At 26.7% G+C, this 22,023-nt stretch overlaps 1 protein-coding gene across 2 annotated transcripts in view; it reads left to right on the top strand.

Annotated features, from left to right (window-relative positions):
• Positions 1–18,920, top strand: part of LOC112682085 (serine/threonine-protein kinase NIM1-like) — a 33,266-nt gene extending 14,346 nt beyond the window's left edge. The window contains exons 1-8 of one of the 2 annotated variants that reach the window (XM_025552555.1): positions 11,183–11,431; positions 13,182–13,257; positions 13,384–13,536; positions 14,539–14,650; positions 14,841–14,997; positions 15,074–15,179; positions 16,495–16,734; positions 17,745–18,920. In XM_025552555.1, coding sequence (XP_025408340.1) covers positions 11,402–11,431; positions 13,182–13,257; positions 13,384–13,536; positions 14,539–14,650; positions 14,841–14,997; positions 15,074–15,179; positions 16,495–16,734; positions 17,745–18,175 — 1,305 coding nt within the window. In that variant the 5' untranslated portion in view covers positions 11,183–11,401 and the 3' untranslated portion in view covers positions 18,176–18,920. Of the gene's footprint in view, positions 1–11,182; positions 11,432–13,181; positions 13,258–13,383; positions 13,537–14,538; positions 14,651–14,840; positions 14,998–15,073; positions 15,180–16,494; positions 16,735–17,744 lie in introns of those variants that run through there. The other variant, XM_025552556.1, reaches the window with a different exon arrangement.
• The last annotated feature ends 3,103 nt before the right edge of the window (positions 18,921–22,023 follow it).

Raw genomic sequence — 22,023 nt, 5'->3', positions numbered from 1 at the left:
CAGTATTCAAAATCTTTATTGTATCAATATATCGATTAATTATCGAGTTGAAAACAAAAAATATCTAAATCCCTACTTTACGTGCGTGATAGATGTTTCTAATCCCCTTAAATACTTAGGTATGACAGTGGTCAGCTGTATATATGTGATGTGTATACATAATATTCACATATTTTTTCTAATGAACTGTATATAGATAAACGGTGGTTGTCCGTTGTTTTTGCGAACTTTAATACCGTAATTTTATATTATAAAGCACAAAGATAGGTTAATTTTATGGCGGTATAGCATGCATAACACTGAACAAGTTGACCCAACTTATCTCTAATAAAGTAACAAAAAATCCACAATGACGTCATATATATTATAGTCAAATATAAATATCGTATTGTGAATCTACGGTTTCTATAGTTACTGTTAACTCATATATTTAATATATGCTAAATTGTAAAGAAAAAATGACTCTGGAGTAATATATTATTAGTGCAAATTGTTTTGATTATAATTTAGAAATCATTGATAATTTATTATAATATTTATGGAAATAGAAATAATTTATGAATACATAACCTTGATAATGAAATAATATAGATATCGATTTTATACTATTCGTCACTATGAAATACAATTTAATGGGTAAAAGGGTAGGTATATTTTGTTATACTTATAAGTGCTCGAGAATATGCATTTTTTTTAAAAATGTTTTTCGTAGAAAAATATGGACATCAATATATCATCTTACTATCATGTTGTCATGATAAAGTAAAAAATTAAAATTTTTGTACACGAAAATGTATAACAATGTATAATTTTATTGTACCTACATAAAATGAATAGTTAATTGTTTCTAAGTGAACACAATGCAGTACATTGAGTAATTATTTATTATTCACAAAATATAACTTATTAGGATAGTATCATAGTTCATATTATTATATTTTGACTAAATATTGATAACTAGGGCTTGGAAGTTGATGACCTTAAAAACATTAAAAAAATACCTAAAAATATGCAAGTATGATATAAAAATGACAGTAAATGTCTTTAAAAAAATGACCTAAAAAAATTACAAATATTTGTTTTAAATTAATAAAAATAATATTCTATATAAATTTATCAAAACATACAATTCACTCAAAATATTATATAAAAATATCAACAAATGTCTTTAAAATATGAAATAAAAAATTACAGATAATTCTTTTATAAATTTATCAAAGCTTACAAATTATTCAAAAATCAAAATCATTGCAATGTACAATTAGAGTGTATTTGATGTTATCAAAAGTAAATGAACGACGATTATCTTTTTAAAAATATTTATACTTGGAAAAATTTCTCTCGACGTTCACCGAAGTGATTGGGAGACGCAGACGAGCACTAACCGACGTCGTTTTAATTTACGCCATTTCGAAAATATTACGAAAAAATAATAAAATTGAAATATAATAGGTATTGTCATTGATTATAAATAGTATATGAAAGTGGCAGGTATATCAATAGTTCTGAAGCAGCTTGGAGAATTTTAGGTTTTTATACACATGATAGGTATCCAGCTATTACTCATCTTGAGGTTCACCTAGTAAATGGACAACGTGTTTATTTTACAACAAATAATGTCGCCGAAAGAATAGAAAGTCCACCAACAAATCTTCAGGATTTTTTTCAGATATATCAAACTGATAATTTTGCAAGAACATTGCTTTATGCACAAGTTGCTTCAAATTAAGTGTGGGAGAATAAGAATTTCTTTCGACGATAAATAAAATAACAAATTTTTTTATACTAAAACCCGGTAACGACGGGTAATTCAGCTAGTACAAAGGGCATATTTGTGCTGAGGCCATGGGGGGGGGGGGCGAAACTAATTTTTCTTCAATACAAACTTAAAAATAATTTATAGTTCATTACCTACAGCTCATGTTCCTGTTGTAATGATAACAAATTATAATGATAGATTAGTAATTTATATTCTTAATTATTTATACATTACATTTTTTAAATAAATCAATGTATTATATTCAAAAAAATACAAGCCATGGGAGGGCGCATGCCCCCTAAAACCTCCTCAAATACGCACTGGGCTAGTACATACATATACAGTAGCGTGGTGATAGATATTTTTAGATTTTTTTTAGTAAGGGTGGAAATAATATTGTCTTAGTACACTACCATTGAAATTTATCATCACCTACGCATGCAGGCTAACAAAAAGACATTATCATCTGGAAATCATAATAAATCTCTAGGCTACTCATTAATTTATAATATTTAAATATTATATATTATATAAATACATATATATATATATATATATATATATTTATATACTTGTGTATTACAAATTACAATTTACAACACAAAATAAAAATATTATAAAGTTGACATTAATTCAAACTAACAAGCTATTACTACTAGCCAAAATTAATAGTTTTATATGTAATTAAGGTTACGGTTAGATTTTAAATTTTTTGAAATAAAAGTTCCAATTAAAGTTATTGTTCTTAAATTTTTAAGATTAACCGGTTCATTTTGGTTCCGGTTCTAGTCCCTGCTAGAAACCAGATAGAGTTAATTATTTTTATTATATCAAGTATTTTAGTAAAAAGATAAGTTCATCATTAGATTTACCAAAGATGTGTATAAATATATTCTACCATTATGAATAATCATGAATCCGAATGCAGTGGTTAATGTTTTTTCGTTAAAGCCAACGTGCGATGAATGGAAATGTAAACTAAAAAAATTACTACACATTCAAAATACCATTGTTCTCATTATTTTGATACTAAATTAATTAATTCGAAATAATTTAAATTGTAAGTGTTTTTTCAGTGACATAATCATATTAAATAACTCTAGTACAATTATTGTAAGGCTTTTTAAATATAGTATATGAGATATTTCCATATAAAAATTTCTTAATGTAATGATATTTTATAAGTTTATACTATTTGTTTATATACGTATTAGTATAAATTTATATTTATTTAACATGTTAAACATGAAACTGTACTTATGATACATTGATATATTTACGTGTATATATGAGTAGAATTACACAAATGAAATGGTATATAGGTGAATTATTTTATACTGACTTTCGTTTTAATTTTCCGAAGTCTTAAAAATATTTGATATTTTTAATTTAGACTAGTTAATAATTATTACTAGAAGTAAAATATTAATGAGCAATGATTGAATTTGTATCATGTATTAGTAATTATAGTAATAACGACGTAACGTATGACCTACGGCCGAAACGGCCAATGAATTACTTTACCCTACATCGTGCATTCAAATAACACAATATCATATATTTTTGATTATAAAACCGAAACTCTAATCTATACCACGTATTGTTATATTTATTTACTTTTTTATATATTTATTTATTTTTTTTTTGCTAATTTTTTTTATCGTTATTATTTATATCGCGAGCAGTAGCATGTATTGCAATTCAATTGATTCAAAACCAAATTTCGGAAACGAGAACATTTAAATAACTACTGACATTATCATAAAACATTTTACGTTCTCAATTTAAATAACTTTTTATATCCCGAGTCTTGTTTATCAATACTATTATAATGGCAACGATGCGATAGTTGTGAATTTAATACATTATTTATAGTATGCATGCATACAATAGCTATTACGCGTATGTATAACAAAAAAAATATATATCTGAGATTTAAATTTTAAGTACAACTAAACCGTTAGTCAAGGATGGGTCTATGACATATAATAGATGTTCCTCTATACCTATTTAAATAGTTTACAATTATTATTGTGCAAGTTAGAGTCAGCTATGTACGGTGGCCCCCACAACCAATTTATATTTCATTGGTCCAATTACAATATTCCTGTGTAAAATATAAATATACGTACTTAATAAAAAAAGAGGGGGTGTATATTTTAAATCATAAATACCAGATTCATTGATGTCGTGTAAACCTATTTCAGTCGAAAATTATCTATGTATTGAAATATGATAAAATAATTTGTGTAACAATGAACAAGTTTTAACAATTTTTAATTAAATACTTTTTGGATAGGTACTATTTCGGCTAATTTATTAGAGTATTCAAATAGTTTTTGATTTTTAGAAGTATTATATAAATACCAAAAAAAGTATAATTATAATTTAAATACATATAGTATGGTTAACACAATATATATTATTTATTTGACACATTCCATATTAATAATTGAAATAATGAATATGATTTATCAAAAAAGTTTTTGTTACAGTTCGCAATTTTCATATTTTTTCATATTTAGTTTCTGATTATAACTTCGAAATTATGATTGAAATAATATATATATATATTATTTAGGCAATGAGATGAAAAATCAAAATATTTGTCTACATGTATCAATTTTTTTTACTGATAATTTCAGTCAAAATATAGTAAAAGAAATTATTTTTTTTGAAACCAAAGTTTATTATTTAGAATCTCTCAACTATATTATTATATTATGCATGGGTATTTAGAAATTTTTTATTTTAAAAATTGTAATTTTATCCAAGTATAACAAATCTATTATGCAATATATAATACAATATAAAATATTCAATATAAGTTATACGCATACCTTCGCATAGAGAACCGTCATTCGATTGTAATTATTTATAATTGTTTCCAAACTAATTTAATCAATGAACGAAAAATCAATTTTTGTCAATATTATAATCTGAGAATAAGACTAGGTACAGGGAGAATTTGTTACCAATTAAGTAAAACTTAGTATATTACGATTAAACACATTAAAAAATTTGAATCAAGATTTTTACATACAATAATAATATAAATACAGTATTGGGTTTTTAATTTGTTTAAAGAAAATTTTATAAAATTAAATAAAAACATGAATTTATATTATGGGCACAATTCTTTTTCTTTAATTATATAGGAAAAGACTCTAAAATTATAATAGATGTATTTAAAATTATGCATATATTAAAATAGGAAAATTATAAGTTTAAGGGATACCTAAATTTTCGGTTTTAAGAATTATTAACTGAAAAACACACTCTGATTGTATTCAAAATTGTTTTCTCTAACGACACGCTTCTGTATGGTTGACCATATCAGTCCTTATGCGTATGTTTCTCAAATAAATTGATTTGAAATTTATATAATAGTTAAAGAGAAATATTTCGAAAATCATTATCTACATTTTTGTGTTTAATTCGAGTTAAATTTCGATGATGGATTTGATTAAATTAAGACATTTTTAGTCATATTAAATAGTTTTCTCCATGTTCTATGCATGATTAGTGTTTAATTGTATTACATCCACAGACTGAAATTATCTATGTTCTATAATAAACATTTTTAGAATATTAAAAACTACACAATTATTTTAAATATGTCTCATGCGATATCAAATAATCAAACGTTAAATAATAAAAATAATAAACAGGTACAACAACTACATGTTCGACCGCACTTTTCATCACTAATTAATTGAAACCCTGCATTCATAACTTATTATTTAATATTGACTGGGTTCCCGATCGTGTGGACGGAAACTTTCAAGGACTTTTTATACCATAGTTATCAGCGAGGGTACTTGTTCGAAAAAAAAAATCAATTTTTGAGTAAAATGTAAATCTCAAAAATAATATGCATATGATTTATTGAAGGATGTTAACTATTTCATACTTACTAGATATTACCTTTATGTTATATTATGCACATTTAAGTCGGGGTTCATCGAATTTATAATCGCGTAATACTGAAAATAAGATATGCCATTGTAAGGTATATATGATCTAACAATATTTAAGGTTTAGAGAAAATATGAATCTTTCACTATGACATTGTCATCGTCAATAGTGTTGAAGAAAAAATATGCGCATTTTTGGAGATTTATTCAATAGATTTTTTCGGTTAAACAACATTGTTATTATATGATTTCGGATTGCATAAACCATGGAGGTGTAGGATTAAAAAAAAATTTAGCGAGTTTCCTGATTACAAATGATATACGAGTACCTAATAGGCGTGAAAAATATCCAATAGATCAATGGATTCGCAATTGAATGAGCTAACATAATAATTGCTCTTTGACTTTGTTTACATCAACACTTGTTTTAAACATCATTGTTACACGTCAAGTTATATCCGAGTAGTTCTTGAATTATCGTTTTAAACTCTTGTTAATAATAGTAGTGACCGAGGTGTTTTTATATTAAAAAATATGTACGAACACGAGTGGGAAAAAAACATTTCTTTTTCCGAATTTCGGTCGCATACATGCATTAATAACTTTACGCATGCTGTACTTCTAAACGCGTTACGTTACTGATGTTAAAAATAAACACGTATATATATACATAAATATATAGTTGCGACAGTTTATGAGTAATATGAATCCATTTCCAATTGAAAAAATCAAATTAACTAAGTATCCTGATACTTTGATTTTATTAATTGTGATTATATTTTTAGTGCATTTTCTTCACTCCCGTGACCTTATGATATTATTTATCATGCAATTATAAATTTAAAACCAATAGAAATAGTCACATTGAAAAATCGATTTAGATTTCATAATTCATTAGACACTAGAAAATATAGTTTTTAAAATATTTTTAAAATGTAATGGGAATAGTTAAAATGATAAACTTTGAAACGGTTTAAATATAATGTAAATATAATTTAATATAATGTAATTTAAGTTGTAGTAGTAATAAACAAAATCTAGAACTAAATAAAATATACTTAATATTTCATATTTTAATTTGTTCATGATTATGGTTTATTGTAACTCACTAATTACTATTAATAGTTTTCGGTTTTACGATTACATTTTAAATACATTTTTTTTTAGACTATTACAAAGAAATAATCATATAATAACATATAAATATGTAAAAATACACTAATTAAAATTATATATATACTCTATTGTTGAATTCAATTTATCAAAATAAATTTTATTAGTAGGCTATGAAAGGAAATTATATGAAATTAATAAAAATCTAATATTTTTTTTATAACCGGTCATTCATCTGTATTTAATTTTTTTTTACTATTATTTTATTTATATGTATATATTATATGTATGACATTTTGGAAAGCTACCAAAGTACCCACGTTTTGTTACACAACTGTAGTTCGATGTTCACTGAAATGAAAAAATTCAAATTATTTAAACAATAAACTGTTATTGATATTCAACTTGTGCACGATAAACTCGGAGTAAGGTCATTTATTTGATGAAATATTTTGTTTAGTTATTAACTAAATGTGTATTTATTTTTATTATTATTAGCCTTGTTTGTTTTAAGATAATTTAAATAGCTTATATTTAATTGATTAAGTAAAATCAAAAACAATTATATCTAAATATCTTAACAGTGAAGCATTTTAAAATTATTATATAAAAAAATGTTATTAAATAAATATTAAAATTAATAATACATAATCATTCATTTACTAATTAAAATAAATAATATATTAGAATTATAATAATATTGAATAACAAATAATAACAGTTCGATGAAACAAGTGTTGGATTGGAAAATAAGGTTATCCATAAGCTATTAAATTAATAATAAATACCTAAGTTGTTATTATTTATTTAATTATATTATCACGTACCATATACCTACAATGAACACAATTTTTTTAAAACAATTGCTCTTTAAGTTTATGTTAGGTTAGGTTATGTTCTTAGTTTAAGGTCAATAGTTAGTTTCATTATGAACTGTATTATAAATTATTTAGAACCGATCTACGTAAATTTTCTATACCTATACTAAATTAATGGTCGAATGGATCAGTTTCTATTACTAAAAATAGTTGTTAATGTTGATGGAATAGTAAAACCAATTTTTTTAATCAAATAGGCTTAAATTTTAACTGAAAAATTATATTTTAATATTCAAGTGCCCATAATCAGGAAAAATATCATTAAAATATTTCAAAAATTATAAAATACCTATAAAATGCTAATATAAGTATTCAGTAATAACGACAAAATCTCTTACCTATGTTTTACATTTTAAAACTTACTGTTATTTATTTGTTTATATATTACTTGTTAGGTGTTGCCACTGAGTAACCTCCCTAATCTAAGATTCATTGATAATTATGATAATATGTCAAAATTCAATATACCAACACTCGTCATTTTTTTTTTCAAATTAACCACAGTTTTTTTATTGATTGGTAAGAGATGTATGCCATATTTAGGGAATTTTTTTAAAATGTTCACTAAATATCGCATAAAAACAAAAATTTGATTTTTCCAAATTTTGAATTTTTTTTTTGCTCCAAAATTGGGTCAGTTGTTCACACTTACTAAGAGAAGAATGGAAATTCATAAGATGACATTCTTAGAAATCGCCTTTGTAGATAATATGATATTTGAGTGATGATTGAAGCAATCCTTCTGGTTATAATCGTGTGCACAGACACAAAATAAATCACATACATCATGGTATAATAAATATGTTCCTCCTTGCACTTCGAATCAAAAAAATATATTTTGATAGATTCAACTTAAAAATGAAATCGATTCGGTTCATTAGTAATGGTCAATAACATTAATATGATATTATGTACATTGTACATACGACAACTATGACCTTTGCTCAAATATACATTATAATACTATTAACATTGCCGAAATTCGTTAATAAATTTATTAGGCGAAAATGTCGAAAACAATTTCCAAAAAACAACCATGAATCATACTCGATTAATTTTTTTACAAATGATTTTACACGGTTTTATTCATCTGACAAAAAATAATTGTTATCCAATTTCGGCATTTATCAGGATAAAAATCGCACATAAGTAATTGTATAATACAACTGATCATAAGTTCCAATCGGCAAGTAAATCAAAAATGTTGTTATTACTACTATTATTAAAGCTATTTAACTTTCTCGTCAAATGATTATCAGTAAAATTTGATAGACACTCGTCAAATAATCAATCGTAATCCAGAAATCGTCCGAATTGCATATTATTGGTTTTTGGTACTTTCATTTCAATTATTTGTTTCGTTTGATATTTTGCTTTTGCATGGTTGAGTTGGAAGAAATACATTTTGAGATTAGAAAAGAAAGGTACATACCCTATTTACAATGAAAATGTATTAATTTACTGCTTATATATGCTTTTATGAACTTTGTTTTTGAAATCTTTTATGGTTATTAATTTTAAGCAAAAATTATTAAATCATCGTGTTTTTATTTATAACCATGGCATTGTCAGATAATATTTTTTTTATGAACATTAAACTAAGACTAATACCAATTATAATCTATCATAAAATTGTCCGCCAACATCCGCCTTTTTGATTCTAAACAAAACAAAGAAATTATTATGATTTGAATAAGATGCTCAATTAAATTTTTATACTCCCGTAAAAAGCTTTTCGTACAAAAAAATAGATTCTATTATATGAACGATACATTTTTTTTTAAAAAAATGTTTAGAGGGTACTTTGGTGAATTAAATAAGTAGTTCCTAACCCATGGACCGCGGTCCACAAGTGGGTCGCGAGCAGGGTAGTACTAGACCATGAATCATATTATATTAACATTACTAACATATATTTTTAAAATATTAAATATCAGCAAGTGAAGAAGATTCGTTGATTGAACTTTCACGTGATTAGACTCTAAAACCGTTTTTTAAAACTACACTATTATTATCATTCTAGTTAAATATTCGCAAGACTTTCCAGCAATCTCTAAAATTTAAAAACTTGATGGGTTATATTTCGATAACTTGTGTGTCTGTGTGATCGAGCTTTTTCTACTTTAATTTTTTTTAAAAATAAATATAGGAATAAACTGAATTTTATTACATTTACATTTACATTTTAAAACATCAGTTTTAATCCACATATTGATTCTCTCGTGGCGGACAATCAAAAATCAAATCAAATTGTTTAACTCTTGAATATTCTGGTTTAATGTATTTTTTTTTTTTTTTTTGATAAATAATTTTTTTTTAATAAATAAATTGTAATAACTGACGTATGTGCACATTATAATTATATAAATATTGTAACTATTGGTGGACCTTAAATATTTTCTACGAAATTGGTGGTCCATACTACTAAAAAATTGGGAACCGCTGTATTAGATAATAGTATAATAATAGTATTAGAAAAACAACAAAAAATATTTTAAATGCATGGTTATTTGGTATTTTTTTAAAATTTTAAGGTCTGACAGTAATTAAACTGTAACATGAATTTTTTTTATGTGCAATAAAAAGGTTGTAATCTTTTTCATATGTAAAGATTATTTTTAGAAGAATTTTGCAGGTTTTATGATTTTTAATAAATTATTTTTTTATTAAAAAATGTTAGTACAATTTTAAATTTTTAGTATTTTTTTTATTTGGCAAAAGTATTGATACTGTTAAATTTGACATCTTTGAACTCAAAACTGCAAAAATATATGTAGATCTGTATGGTTGGCATCCCATGACACCAACTTTTCATAACGTTTTGATACACGGCGCAACAGTGATAACTCTTGCAATTCTACCAATTGGTCAGTTATCGGAAGAGGTTACTTGTAACTAAGTAATTGCAAGCCAAGGCAGTATAAGAAAACTGAGCCCTTTTCAAAAAGGGCAGTCAATCTGATTATCGCAAGCGCACCACCAATACCACCAACTGAAGACGACAGTGAAAAAAATTTGGAAGATAATGAAGAAGAAGATGACGAAAGCGACAACGAAGATGAAGAGTATGCAGAGTATGAGTCTGATTAAAGTTTTTTAATATATTTGTATCAAATGTCGTGTTTTATTCGATAATATTAATAAAAAAAAAAAATTAAAAAAAAATTAATTATTTTGATCGGTTGTATACACAAATACTCATCTGTGGGCTGCTGCACTACCAGTCACGGTCAGAACTCACGTAACAGCGCGCAATTGAGCGGTACAATGTTGTGTATGATAACAGGTGATGCGGGTGGAATATGGGCGCAAATTTTGTTGACGATCATTGTTTGCTTTTTTTTTTTATTATCATACTATACCCATCGGCATATGTAGTACACGCCGGAATAAAAATAGCACATAATCTGGTCGATGATAACAATACGGTTCCTCCTATTTACCCGCACGGTGGGTCAGCTACGTTTTTGTAGATAACATAGGACCCGAGCAGGGCAACGATCATATTATGATTATTGCTTACACCATATCGGTATGCGATTGACGTTTTACTCTACTTGCCTAAGAAATTGTTATTAGGATCAACTTTTAATGCAATATTTTACATACAATATTATAAATATCTCGAGAAATTTTTTTAATTCACAATTTTTTTTTTCGTCGTGTATCGAAATGTTTTTACGTGTAAACTAAATTAAACGTTTTAATTAACATTACATTTTTCTGCGGATAAAATGTCAAAACTTTGCTGGAGAAACCCCGTTGTAAGTAACGTTTATTAAATTTTTTAGAAAGTGCCATATTAGTTTCACGAAGTCCCTTGACGATTAATACTCAATATATTGTAATATTGTAATAATTTAAGTTTTAACGATTTAAATGAGATATTTTTGTTCATGTTTCAAGCAAGTTCTAACACTCACATTTCTTTAACTATTAGTTATAATTTAACAAAACATTTTCACGTTAAATGGATACACACTTATGATTTGTTGTAAACTGTGTAGGTACCTAAAGGAGACAATAGTTGCTACTGCTATTTGTAAGAATTAACCAGCACATATACTGAAAATACACTAAAACTTCTACCGTCTACACAGTATATACAACTGCCAACTATAATAAATTTTTGATAACCGATTATCACGCATTTATCACAAAAGAAATATAGATTTTATAAAATGAAAAATAAAACATGTTACAGCAACTATAATAATTATAATAACATTTAAAACCTGTATTATTAATCATTATTGATCATTACATTATGTTCATATTTTCAAAATAAATATAAGATTCATAGGCAATATATTTTAGATAATTTAAATATTTCAAAAAGACACCAATAAATATACATTTTAGTTGCATTAAATTTCCAACATTTTGTTTCTTTATTTTTTCTATTTTATAAAATTATCCACATAATGGTTTTTTAATACCTATGCAATTTTTTAACTTGAATTTTCTCCATAAATTAACTATCATTTTCGTTCTATTTATCTTCGTATTAATGTACCTATATCAACATTTTCTCTAATTTCAGATTATAAAGATTAAAGATCAGTAACTATAGTACAGACATGTATTTCTTATAAACATATTATTAGATACCTCACAAAGATTTACTAATTGTGACACATTTATTATTTTAGTAAAAATAATGAAGTTTTTTTAAGTATTTTATATGATCAAAGACTAGATTAATTAAATATGTTGTTTTATTATTACATTGTTATGAATGTTTTTTAAATAAATATTTTTAATAACATTCAAAATTCTTGTAAAATAAATCGTATGAAAGTGTTATTTTTCAAATTTTAAAAACTTACAAACCAAAAATTAATTTTTATTTTTATTGAAATATTTATGTTTATTTATAAAAATATTCAATTATAATCTTTAGTGAAATATAAATTTTAAAATTAGAATTCGAAAAATATAATGCAAAAGAAATCTCAATCAGTAAATATTCGTAGGGCACTACGTTTATAAATGTTACAATATGATTTTTTTATTTTGAATTATTTTAATGTGGTTGGAAAAATCATCTAAACCTTTAAAACACTGTCGTGGATTGACTATTTTTTAAAGCATATTATGCTGTTAATAGTTTAATTTGATTTAACCAATTATTTATTATTATTATTTTATTGTTATAGTTTATAGTAATAGTTTCAAAGCATTATTAACATAATTTTTAAGACACTTCGGAATATTGGATATTGAATTCGAATATGGTAATTCTTCGAAAATATATTGTACATCGTTTCAATAAAAGTGTTGAATATAATTCGTTAAGCCTATGAAATTGTGATTTTATTGGAATAAATGAGAATCGCTTGTCGTGTGAATACAATAAACATCAATGTGATTTTTTTTATTTACAATGTTGAGAATTTGTCTTGTAATTTTGTTGTGTTTACACGCATATACATAACGTACATACATTTATTATGTATATGAGAAGGGATGGTAAAAATACAATAATGTTGTATGTATTTTGATTTATTTCAGAGAACACGCGATGACGTTGCGACGATGACTTTGTGCGAGTCTTCCGAAGAGAAGGCATCTCTGGTAAAGGTTACTGGTAAGTTGTTTGCATTACGCTGTGATACTTGTAACAAATACATCCATATTATCCTTAATCGAAAATATAACGTGATCCTAATAGTGTGATTCTTCTGGTATATTTTGTTTTCAATGTGTATTTTAGCGTACCGAAGAGCGATAGATAATTTGGAAAATGACAGAAAATGGAAAAGCGATACGGCTGTGGGAAAAAGAATTGGGCTATACAAATTGAGTGGAGAACTAGGCAAAGGCAATTTTTCTCATGTTAAAACTGGATACCATGAGTTAACGAAAGGTAAGGTTTTAACATAATTACCATTAGCCTTGGCCCTTGGCTGATTAAGCGGATCAAATGAAACACTATGATGATATTTATCAAATATGACACTATAATCGATGTTTTAAAATATATAGAAATATTGTTAATTTCAATTTTACCTTTAATAAATAATATCACTTGTCTTAAACGACACGAACATACGCACTTATAAATACATATTATTTAGTACATGTATATGTATAGATCCCTATCTCATATTTCATTGTCTACTAAAAATATAATAAATAATTTTGATTTTTTTGTTCGTCACTTTTTGAATAGGCCATGTTTAGGCATTTGCTAATTAATTTTATCTTTTTTTTTCATTTTTATAAACTGAATTGATCACAATATTTTTTTTCTTGTGTATTCAATAGGTGTTTAATAACTTCATTTTTTCTGTAATCAATTATATACTGTAACTTCTATATTTGTCTATTTTATTATAAATTGAAATTTATTTTCTGTAATTAAGATTATTATTAATATAATTTTAAGCTCAATCCTATTATGTGATTCATATTCATGTTAAAACTATCATAAAACATGTTTAATTTATTTTAAATAACAATGGTTTACAAATTTTTCAATATTTGTTAATGTTACAAGAAATTAATTCGTTATTTTTTAAAACTTATCCTGTAAAACCAAACTCAACTAATTTTCTAGCTTAAATTTTGCATTTTCAAAGTACTCTTAAAATGTATACTCTTTTTATTCTTATAATTCAGATTTTTGCCAAAAGCAATTATTATTTTCATCGTCATTATTTATTGTACTTTTTTCTTTTCACTACATATTTTTCTTTTAATTTCATATTTTTCAAAACAATTTTATTTTTAAAAATATATAAAAATTTAATTAGTAGTTAATTTTTATAAGTATTTTGGTTGTAGTAATGATATATAAAGTGATTTTTATCTACATAGTGTATTTTTATATAACGAAAGAATAATATTTTGCTTTTATTATTTTCAGAACGAGTAGCAATCAAAATATTAGACAAAACCAAGTTGACGGCGAAAGCGAAGAAAATGCTTTCTCGGGAGATCTCAGTTATGGAATCAATCTACCATCAAAACATTGTTCGGTAAAAATTACTAAATGAATTATTTTGTAGTAGTAGTTATGTGGTGTCATTGAAATCCTATGGCCTGTTTTTATGATTCTTCCTGAATTTACTTTTCCTTTTTTTCATTCGATTGTTATATAAAATATATGCTTCATCATCAATACATTATTGTGGAATCAATATTATATTGAATGTGAATCTAATTTAGATTGTTCGAAGTAATCGAAACATACACAAAGTATTATTTAATTATGGAACATGCGGCGGCTGGAGAGCTATTTAAAAGGTTGATAACCGAAGGCAGAATGCATGAATCGGAAGCGAAAAACATTTTCGCCCAAATCGTGTTGGCCGTCAAACACCTGGTGAATGATTTAGTTAAATTTATCTATTTTTGTTTTATTGTGGTTTAATAAATTAATTTATTTTTATTTTTTTCAGCATGACCGGAACATCATTCACAGGGATATCAAAGCAGAAAATATATTCTTAAGCTCTAGAGGCGTCGCCAAATTAGGAGACTTCGGTTTCAGCATTACCGTCTCAAGTACATACCAATTTAATTATTGACCAATTTAATTATGGGGTGAATCTATGTCCAAAACTTTCCATATATATATATAAATTAAATATATTATTATATGATTCCATTTATGATTTTCAATAACTAATACTGCACATTTAATCACAATATAACAAATATAATATAGGAACATAATTTAGTATCGCCTTTATTTAAAGACTATTCGTAAGTTACACAAAGTATAAGGTTTAATGATATACGAGTACAATAATTAATTTTAATAACTATTAACTTTTTTTTAATAACATTTCCATTGCACAAAGTAGTATTTATATTTTGCATAATATATAGAGTGACGTACAAATAGTACAATTATTATTTTATTTCATTAATATTTTATTCAATATGTTATTTATTAGAAATATTATAACAATCAATGTTCTCATTTCCTTGAGTATCTGTAATTAAAAATCAGTGCAATACGATTAGTTAATAATAAACGATTTCATAAGTAATTTTAACAATTTTATTAAATTTGCAATCGTTTAAATAAAGCAAGTGTGTGTATAGTTAATTTGAAGAACTCGTGAAAATAATTTAATTTAAATATTAATAAATTAAAAATATATGTTGAAATATGTTTATTCAGAAAAAAAAATAAAATTTAAGTAGTTGTTAAAACAAGTTTGAAATAAAACTTTTAAATTATGTTTAACTATAGATCTCATACTGGCCTTCAGCGGTTGTAAATAAATAATTAATATAATTCATATAATTTAAAAATTACCAGTCTATTGTTTCCTTTATGTTAAATGTGCAAGGTGAGATGACATTTTCTTAATATTACTTAGCCCATTTTTATAATAACGCAATAAAATATGAAAAAAAAAATTATTTAACAGAAATAATTTATGGGAACAATATTTGAGATTGTTACAGCTCTAATTTAAAATATATGACCATTTATTTTCAATTTAAAATTATCATAATTGTTGTTTTAAACTATTATAGAAACATTAGGCACACAATTATGTTGGACAATTCGGAAATCTAGAAGTAACGATTCATAGTTTATGGAAGCTAAATTGTAAACGAGTTAGGTGAATGACTAATTAGTAATTAGTAAACACCCTATGCGTGCCTAAGGATTGTTTATGCAGTATAAAATAAACGTTTATATTTTCGAGATTTGTGTTTTTTAATCTTTTTTTTTAAATGAACATATTATTATCTCATACGATTCTTGCCGGAAACGGAGAAAATTTAATTTATTTGATCAAATAGCTTTAAAATTACAATATAGAATATATGTTTTTAAATAGAATTTTTATATTTTCAGACAACGAAAAATTGGAGACGTTTTGTGGATCTCCGCCATACGCAGCGCCCGAACTGTTCCTAGACCAGCGTTACGTTGGTCGCCCAGTTGACGTGTGGTCGTTGGGAGTACTGTTGTTCTTTATGACTACTGCCACAATGCCCTTCCTTGGTGACAATATGGCCGGACTCAGAAGGTCTATACTGGCGGGGCAGGTTGAGACTCCTTCATGGATATCTCAATCGTTAAAATCACTTATAGGTAATAGTATAAAATGTTGTAACTAGTTGTCAAAGTAGCTCTAAATACGTATGGATATGTTTAAATTTCATAAATTAGTACTCTATACATAATTATGATTTTCTTTTGAAAATATTTTTATTTAAATATTGGTATAACAATTGATCATGAATATCAGATCTAAATCTGATCTAGCTGTATGTATATAGTCACATAAATTCGGAAAATGGACTGGATAATATACTCGTATAATACGCAATATCGTCATGCTTTTCCTTTATTTTTTTATCTAAATGCATTAGGATGATTCATTAGAACTCAGTGGTTCACAATTAGTATACAACCACGGACTACTAGCTAAAACTATGAACCGAGGACCTATTTTTTATATGATACGCTTACGAAGTAACAAGCAACTTAAATTATTGATTGCATTGATTTTCGAACTATATATGAGACGAGACATTGCTTTCGTCGGAGTTTGGTTGCATGCAGTGGCGCACAGAAGATTTTTGACAAGGATGTCGAAAATATGTATTTCGAGGTACCCACCTACCCTCACCAGTAAAATCTAAGTTTAGACATAATATAACTCTTATTTTTAAGTATTTTTGGTTTTTTCTTACTAACAAAGATACTAAAAAAATTTTTTTTTAAATAAACCTAATATTAATTATTTTTCAATTTTCTGGGTATTAATTTATAAGTTTATACAGCATAATTTTTGGGATTGAGCCCTACTATTTATTCTCATGTAACGCTTTAGTTCTAGGGTAAACATAATTAGTATATTGATTTGGATAGCTGAAAAATTGGTTAGTATTAAATTAAACAAATATTCATACAAGTTCACACAGAACTAGCCATCCACCAATTCTCTGAGGGGTGTCACTCGACCCTCTCTGTGTGCGCCACTGGTTGCATGGTTGACATTTTTACTTTGAACACAATGTCCGTGGACGACGTATCGAAAAGCACCGTCTCGGAGAACTTTTGATACTCATACGGGTACGTAATATTGTCTTTCGCAGAATCTATGCTGAACACGTCACCCGACGACCGTTACTGCATCGACCACGTGCTGAAGTCCGACTGGCTGAAAGAGGCGTCCGCGTACCAGAGTCGGTTCAACAACAACTCTGTGTACGGCCATTGGTGCGCTTACCCGACACCGCTTACCAACAGCGACGGCGGTAACGTTGAAGTCACCGACACCGAGTCGAACGCCAGACAGGCGCTGGAAGTGCTGGGCATATCCAGGACAATGCTGGACGAACACGGTCCCCTCGGGTCCAGGAGCAACGTAGTGGCCACGTACCGGATAGTGGTCAACAGGCTTTTGCAGCAGCGCAGGCTCGTGGGACAGCAGAACCAGAGCTCAGTCGGACCACAGTCTCAGCAGGCAGCCGCCGCCGCGCGCAAACCGATGAAGATCAAATCCCGTCTGTGCGCCATAACGTGACCGCAGCTGCACATGCGCGTTCCGCATTCGTGGGCAAACGCCCGACCCGCCCTCGCTCCCCACCTCCATCCCCTATTTTGTACAGCAAAGCGTTATCCTTACGAACACAAAGCGCACGTGTTCCGGAGAATGATTGATGTTTACGTACGAGTACTCCTCGGCAATATTATTGTTACCATCTATGTATATGGTATATCCAACCATATTCATAGCAATCGCGTCCATGACAATTCGTTCCGTTTTCCGATTTCTATGCTCCACGTGGCGCCCAAGATCGAAAAAACATGCAACACATATTGCAGCCCGGTACCTACCGGTCACAAATACAACAATAGGAATAAAAATCAAATTAAATGCTGTTGAAGCTTACTGAACTACTGTAACGGTTATGGATTGCGTTTTGATATACAACTGAAACGAATACGTCCTCACTATTCTTGCGATATCCATCGATTTCCTAATAACTCATTCATTTATATACATATTTCATTTGGCGTATAGAATGGCTGGATTTAAATGTTTTGATATTTATGTACCTGAATTATATGTATATGTTTACGTGAAATGTATTACAATTTGTTGAATTGATTAATCGCGAAATGTTACTGAAATTATTTTAAATTTTTGTTTTACGTTATTATGCACATTGTTATCTATGCACATTGTGCGTCATTAAGTTTAATGTTCTGTTGTATTATAACTAAATACTGTTTTATCAACAATTTTACCACGAATTAACTTGAAATTATGTTTTTACACTATAGACTATGTTTGACTATTACATTTATAAGTTAAACAATATACCTCAATTGGGAAAGTTATATGTACAAATTCTATGAGATTGTTACGTGTTTAATTTATTTATGGTTTTATTCTGCTAGGCAAACTTGTAGTAAGATATTAATATTGACAATATTTATGCATTTCTTCTTCCTTTTTATCTGCATGGGAGCTATCGTAAATAATAAATTGTCATTAAATATACTACTCTGTGTATCCACCGAATTTCGCTCGATATAGTTTTTAAAATCTAATGAATTATTCATAATTTTCAATTGATACTAAATGATTTCAAATGTTGATGCACGCAACAAATTAGGATCAACACAGACAACAGGCACGTAGCTAAAGGAGGGCCAGGGTGTGCCTGGTCCACTCTAATATGTGTCCGGCCTTAGGCCGGACCACCTAAAGTATTGAGAGGGACTCATTATTATATGACTGCTTTTAATTTTTACCAAATTTTTAATATTGCCTAAATATAACGCAAATAAAATCAAATACATCGGGTTTTAATTATAATCTAAGTAATGTAACTTGTAACTAAATTTAAACGATTGATTAGGAAATAATTGCTATTTATAGCTAAATACCGGTACTATACTACAATGTCAAGTTGTTCTTATCATACCTAGACAGTGACTATTGTATACTTGTATATCTATTTTTAAAATACTTTGAGCGAAGGTGTTATCATTATATTGATTCATATAGAAATATTGAATTATATTATGATCTCCGATTGAGTACTTACATTCACATTCAGCACACGCCACACTTATTTAAAGTAATTTTAAAATAGCACCTCTCAGTGGATGTGCCAAAAGAAAACTAAAATTATTAAGAGAAGAGCAAAATAATAAAATATGGTATTATTAGGTTATATACATATATATTTGTTGTAATGATATGCTGATAACTATTTTTTTATAATATAAAAAAGTCCTGAGAGGAGGGGGCCACCTAGTGAATATTTTCTGACTAAGTGCCTGACAGATAAACACTGTACCTTCCTTGATTTTTAAAACTTCTTTTACCTAAAACACCAAGTCTTTCTGGTTTTTCTAACTTTTCTTGTTACTAACTACTTTTTTAAAAACAATTTGATAAATGTAAGTATGTAAGTAATCTATGATCTAATCTAGAAATCCGAACCACCCCATAATTAAACGAACAATCTAATAACATTGGTGACAGCACTAGTATTTTTATTTATTTATTTATTTATTTATTCGTATTTTTTGGAAATTCCATCTAAAAAGAAATGTTTTTAAATAATTCGGTGAAAAAAATATTTAAGTGTATATTCACAATGAAATTTTTCAATTCGGATGGGTATACTCGTACTTTGTTGAAATGTACACGCTCATTCATTTTAAATGTAAAACACAGTACAACAATATTATTTTTTAAGTAACAACCAAGGTGCGATACAGTTGAGTTAGGTAATGAAATAAGTGATATGCCTTTATAAATATTTTTAGATCTCGAACTCCGAAATAAACTATGTTATACAGTTCCTACTCGAATTAATAAGCAATAAGTAATCGTATAATAAAACATAATATACAATATTAAGTGCTCCTCGTTTATTATTTTCAGATCAAAGAACTTTGACAGCCATATTTGAAGACTGGAACGTAGGAAATAATTTAAATGAGACTTAAAAAAAGAAGAAATTCAACAACGTTTGAAATATATTATAAATGTTTTCTAAAAATGCTATCAAAATTGACAGAGAGATTTAAGTTCCGGAGTTACAGCATTTTTGAGTTACTAATCTATTCTATGTTTTCGACAAAAATCGTAAATTCATTTAAATAGGAAAATCATGGAATTTCAAAAATTTTAAATGATTTTATAGAAAAATATTAAAACATTTTTAGCTAACGTTGTTAAATTGTTGAAAAGTTAATAAAAAAACTTGAAATTGCTATATCATCGCCACTAACATATTTAGCTAAAATCTGCTTAGATTTTAGGAATATTACTATAAATCTATATGGGTGTATGACTTTTCAAATTATCTAAAAATAAATCAAGTGATATCGAAAGTGCTACCAGAATTAAACTAGCTAATTGAGATCTTGAGTTATGATGTTTTAAATTTTTTTTTTGGGATTTTTTCGAAAATATTTTTATAAATATGATAAATAAATATTTTATCAATATTTGTTAATATTTGTTTTAATAATAAGTGATTGAGTAACTTCAATGGTTCTAATGATAAGGTTTTGAGTTTAGGCAATTCCACACGACTGATGTAGTTGGCCAACATTTGTCACTTATCCAAGTCTTCGATTGGCAAATACATATTTATGCATATTTGTATTTTGGAGGAAATGATAATGAGCACAAACTCTAAAAAATATAACGACAGTATTTGGTTATAAGAGATTGGCTGTAAAACAATTTATTTTTAATAAATTGTATTTTGAGAAAATTATTCTTTATTACTAATTACCATGTCATACAATTATTATATATTTTTTTAAAAATAATATAGACATTTTTATTTTAAGAAATAATCATTCAATTAAAGCTTCACTAACTATATAGCATAACTAACTAGTATGAAACGAAAAATAAAAATTAATATTTTACACTTTCCAGAGAAATGCTAAACAGGATCACTTTTATTACAAGCTAAAATGCTTACCAAATAGTAAGTGGTTTAATTTTATATCATGGTACCAAAAACATCAAAATCTAAGTTCTCTTAATCATTTTATGAATAAAAATTAATATATTTATAGTGAAGGTACATAATTGTAGTTTATAATTATAGACTACGTGCGGTAAACATATACAAGAACTCACCTTTCGAACAATCTATAACTTGAATTTATTAGTTCAATATTCATTGTATGTAGGATACTATCATTTCAATGGGTAATCATGTGCGTGAAATCAATTATAGCTTATGTAACAATAAGGATGAATTTTTTGCTGTTAAATTATATTCCTCTTTAATTAATTCCACATAATTTTATTTCCTATTTATTTATCATTATTATTGTTATTTTTTTCTAGTTCGTTTCCAATTGTTTCCTAATTGATTTGATAAA

Source organism: Sipha flava, unplaced genomic scaffold, assembly GCF_003268045.1.
Source record: "Sipha flava isolate LNK unplaced genomic scaffold, YSA_version1 1_pilon_pilon, whole genome shotgun sequence".
In the NCBI taxonomy this organism is placed as follows: domain Eukaryota; kingdom Metazoa; phylum Arthropoda; class Insecta; order Hemiptera; family Aphididae; genus Sipha; species Sipha flava.
This window is presented reverse-complemented; position numbering and strand designations above follow the sequence as displayed.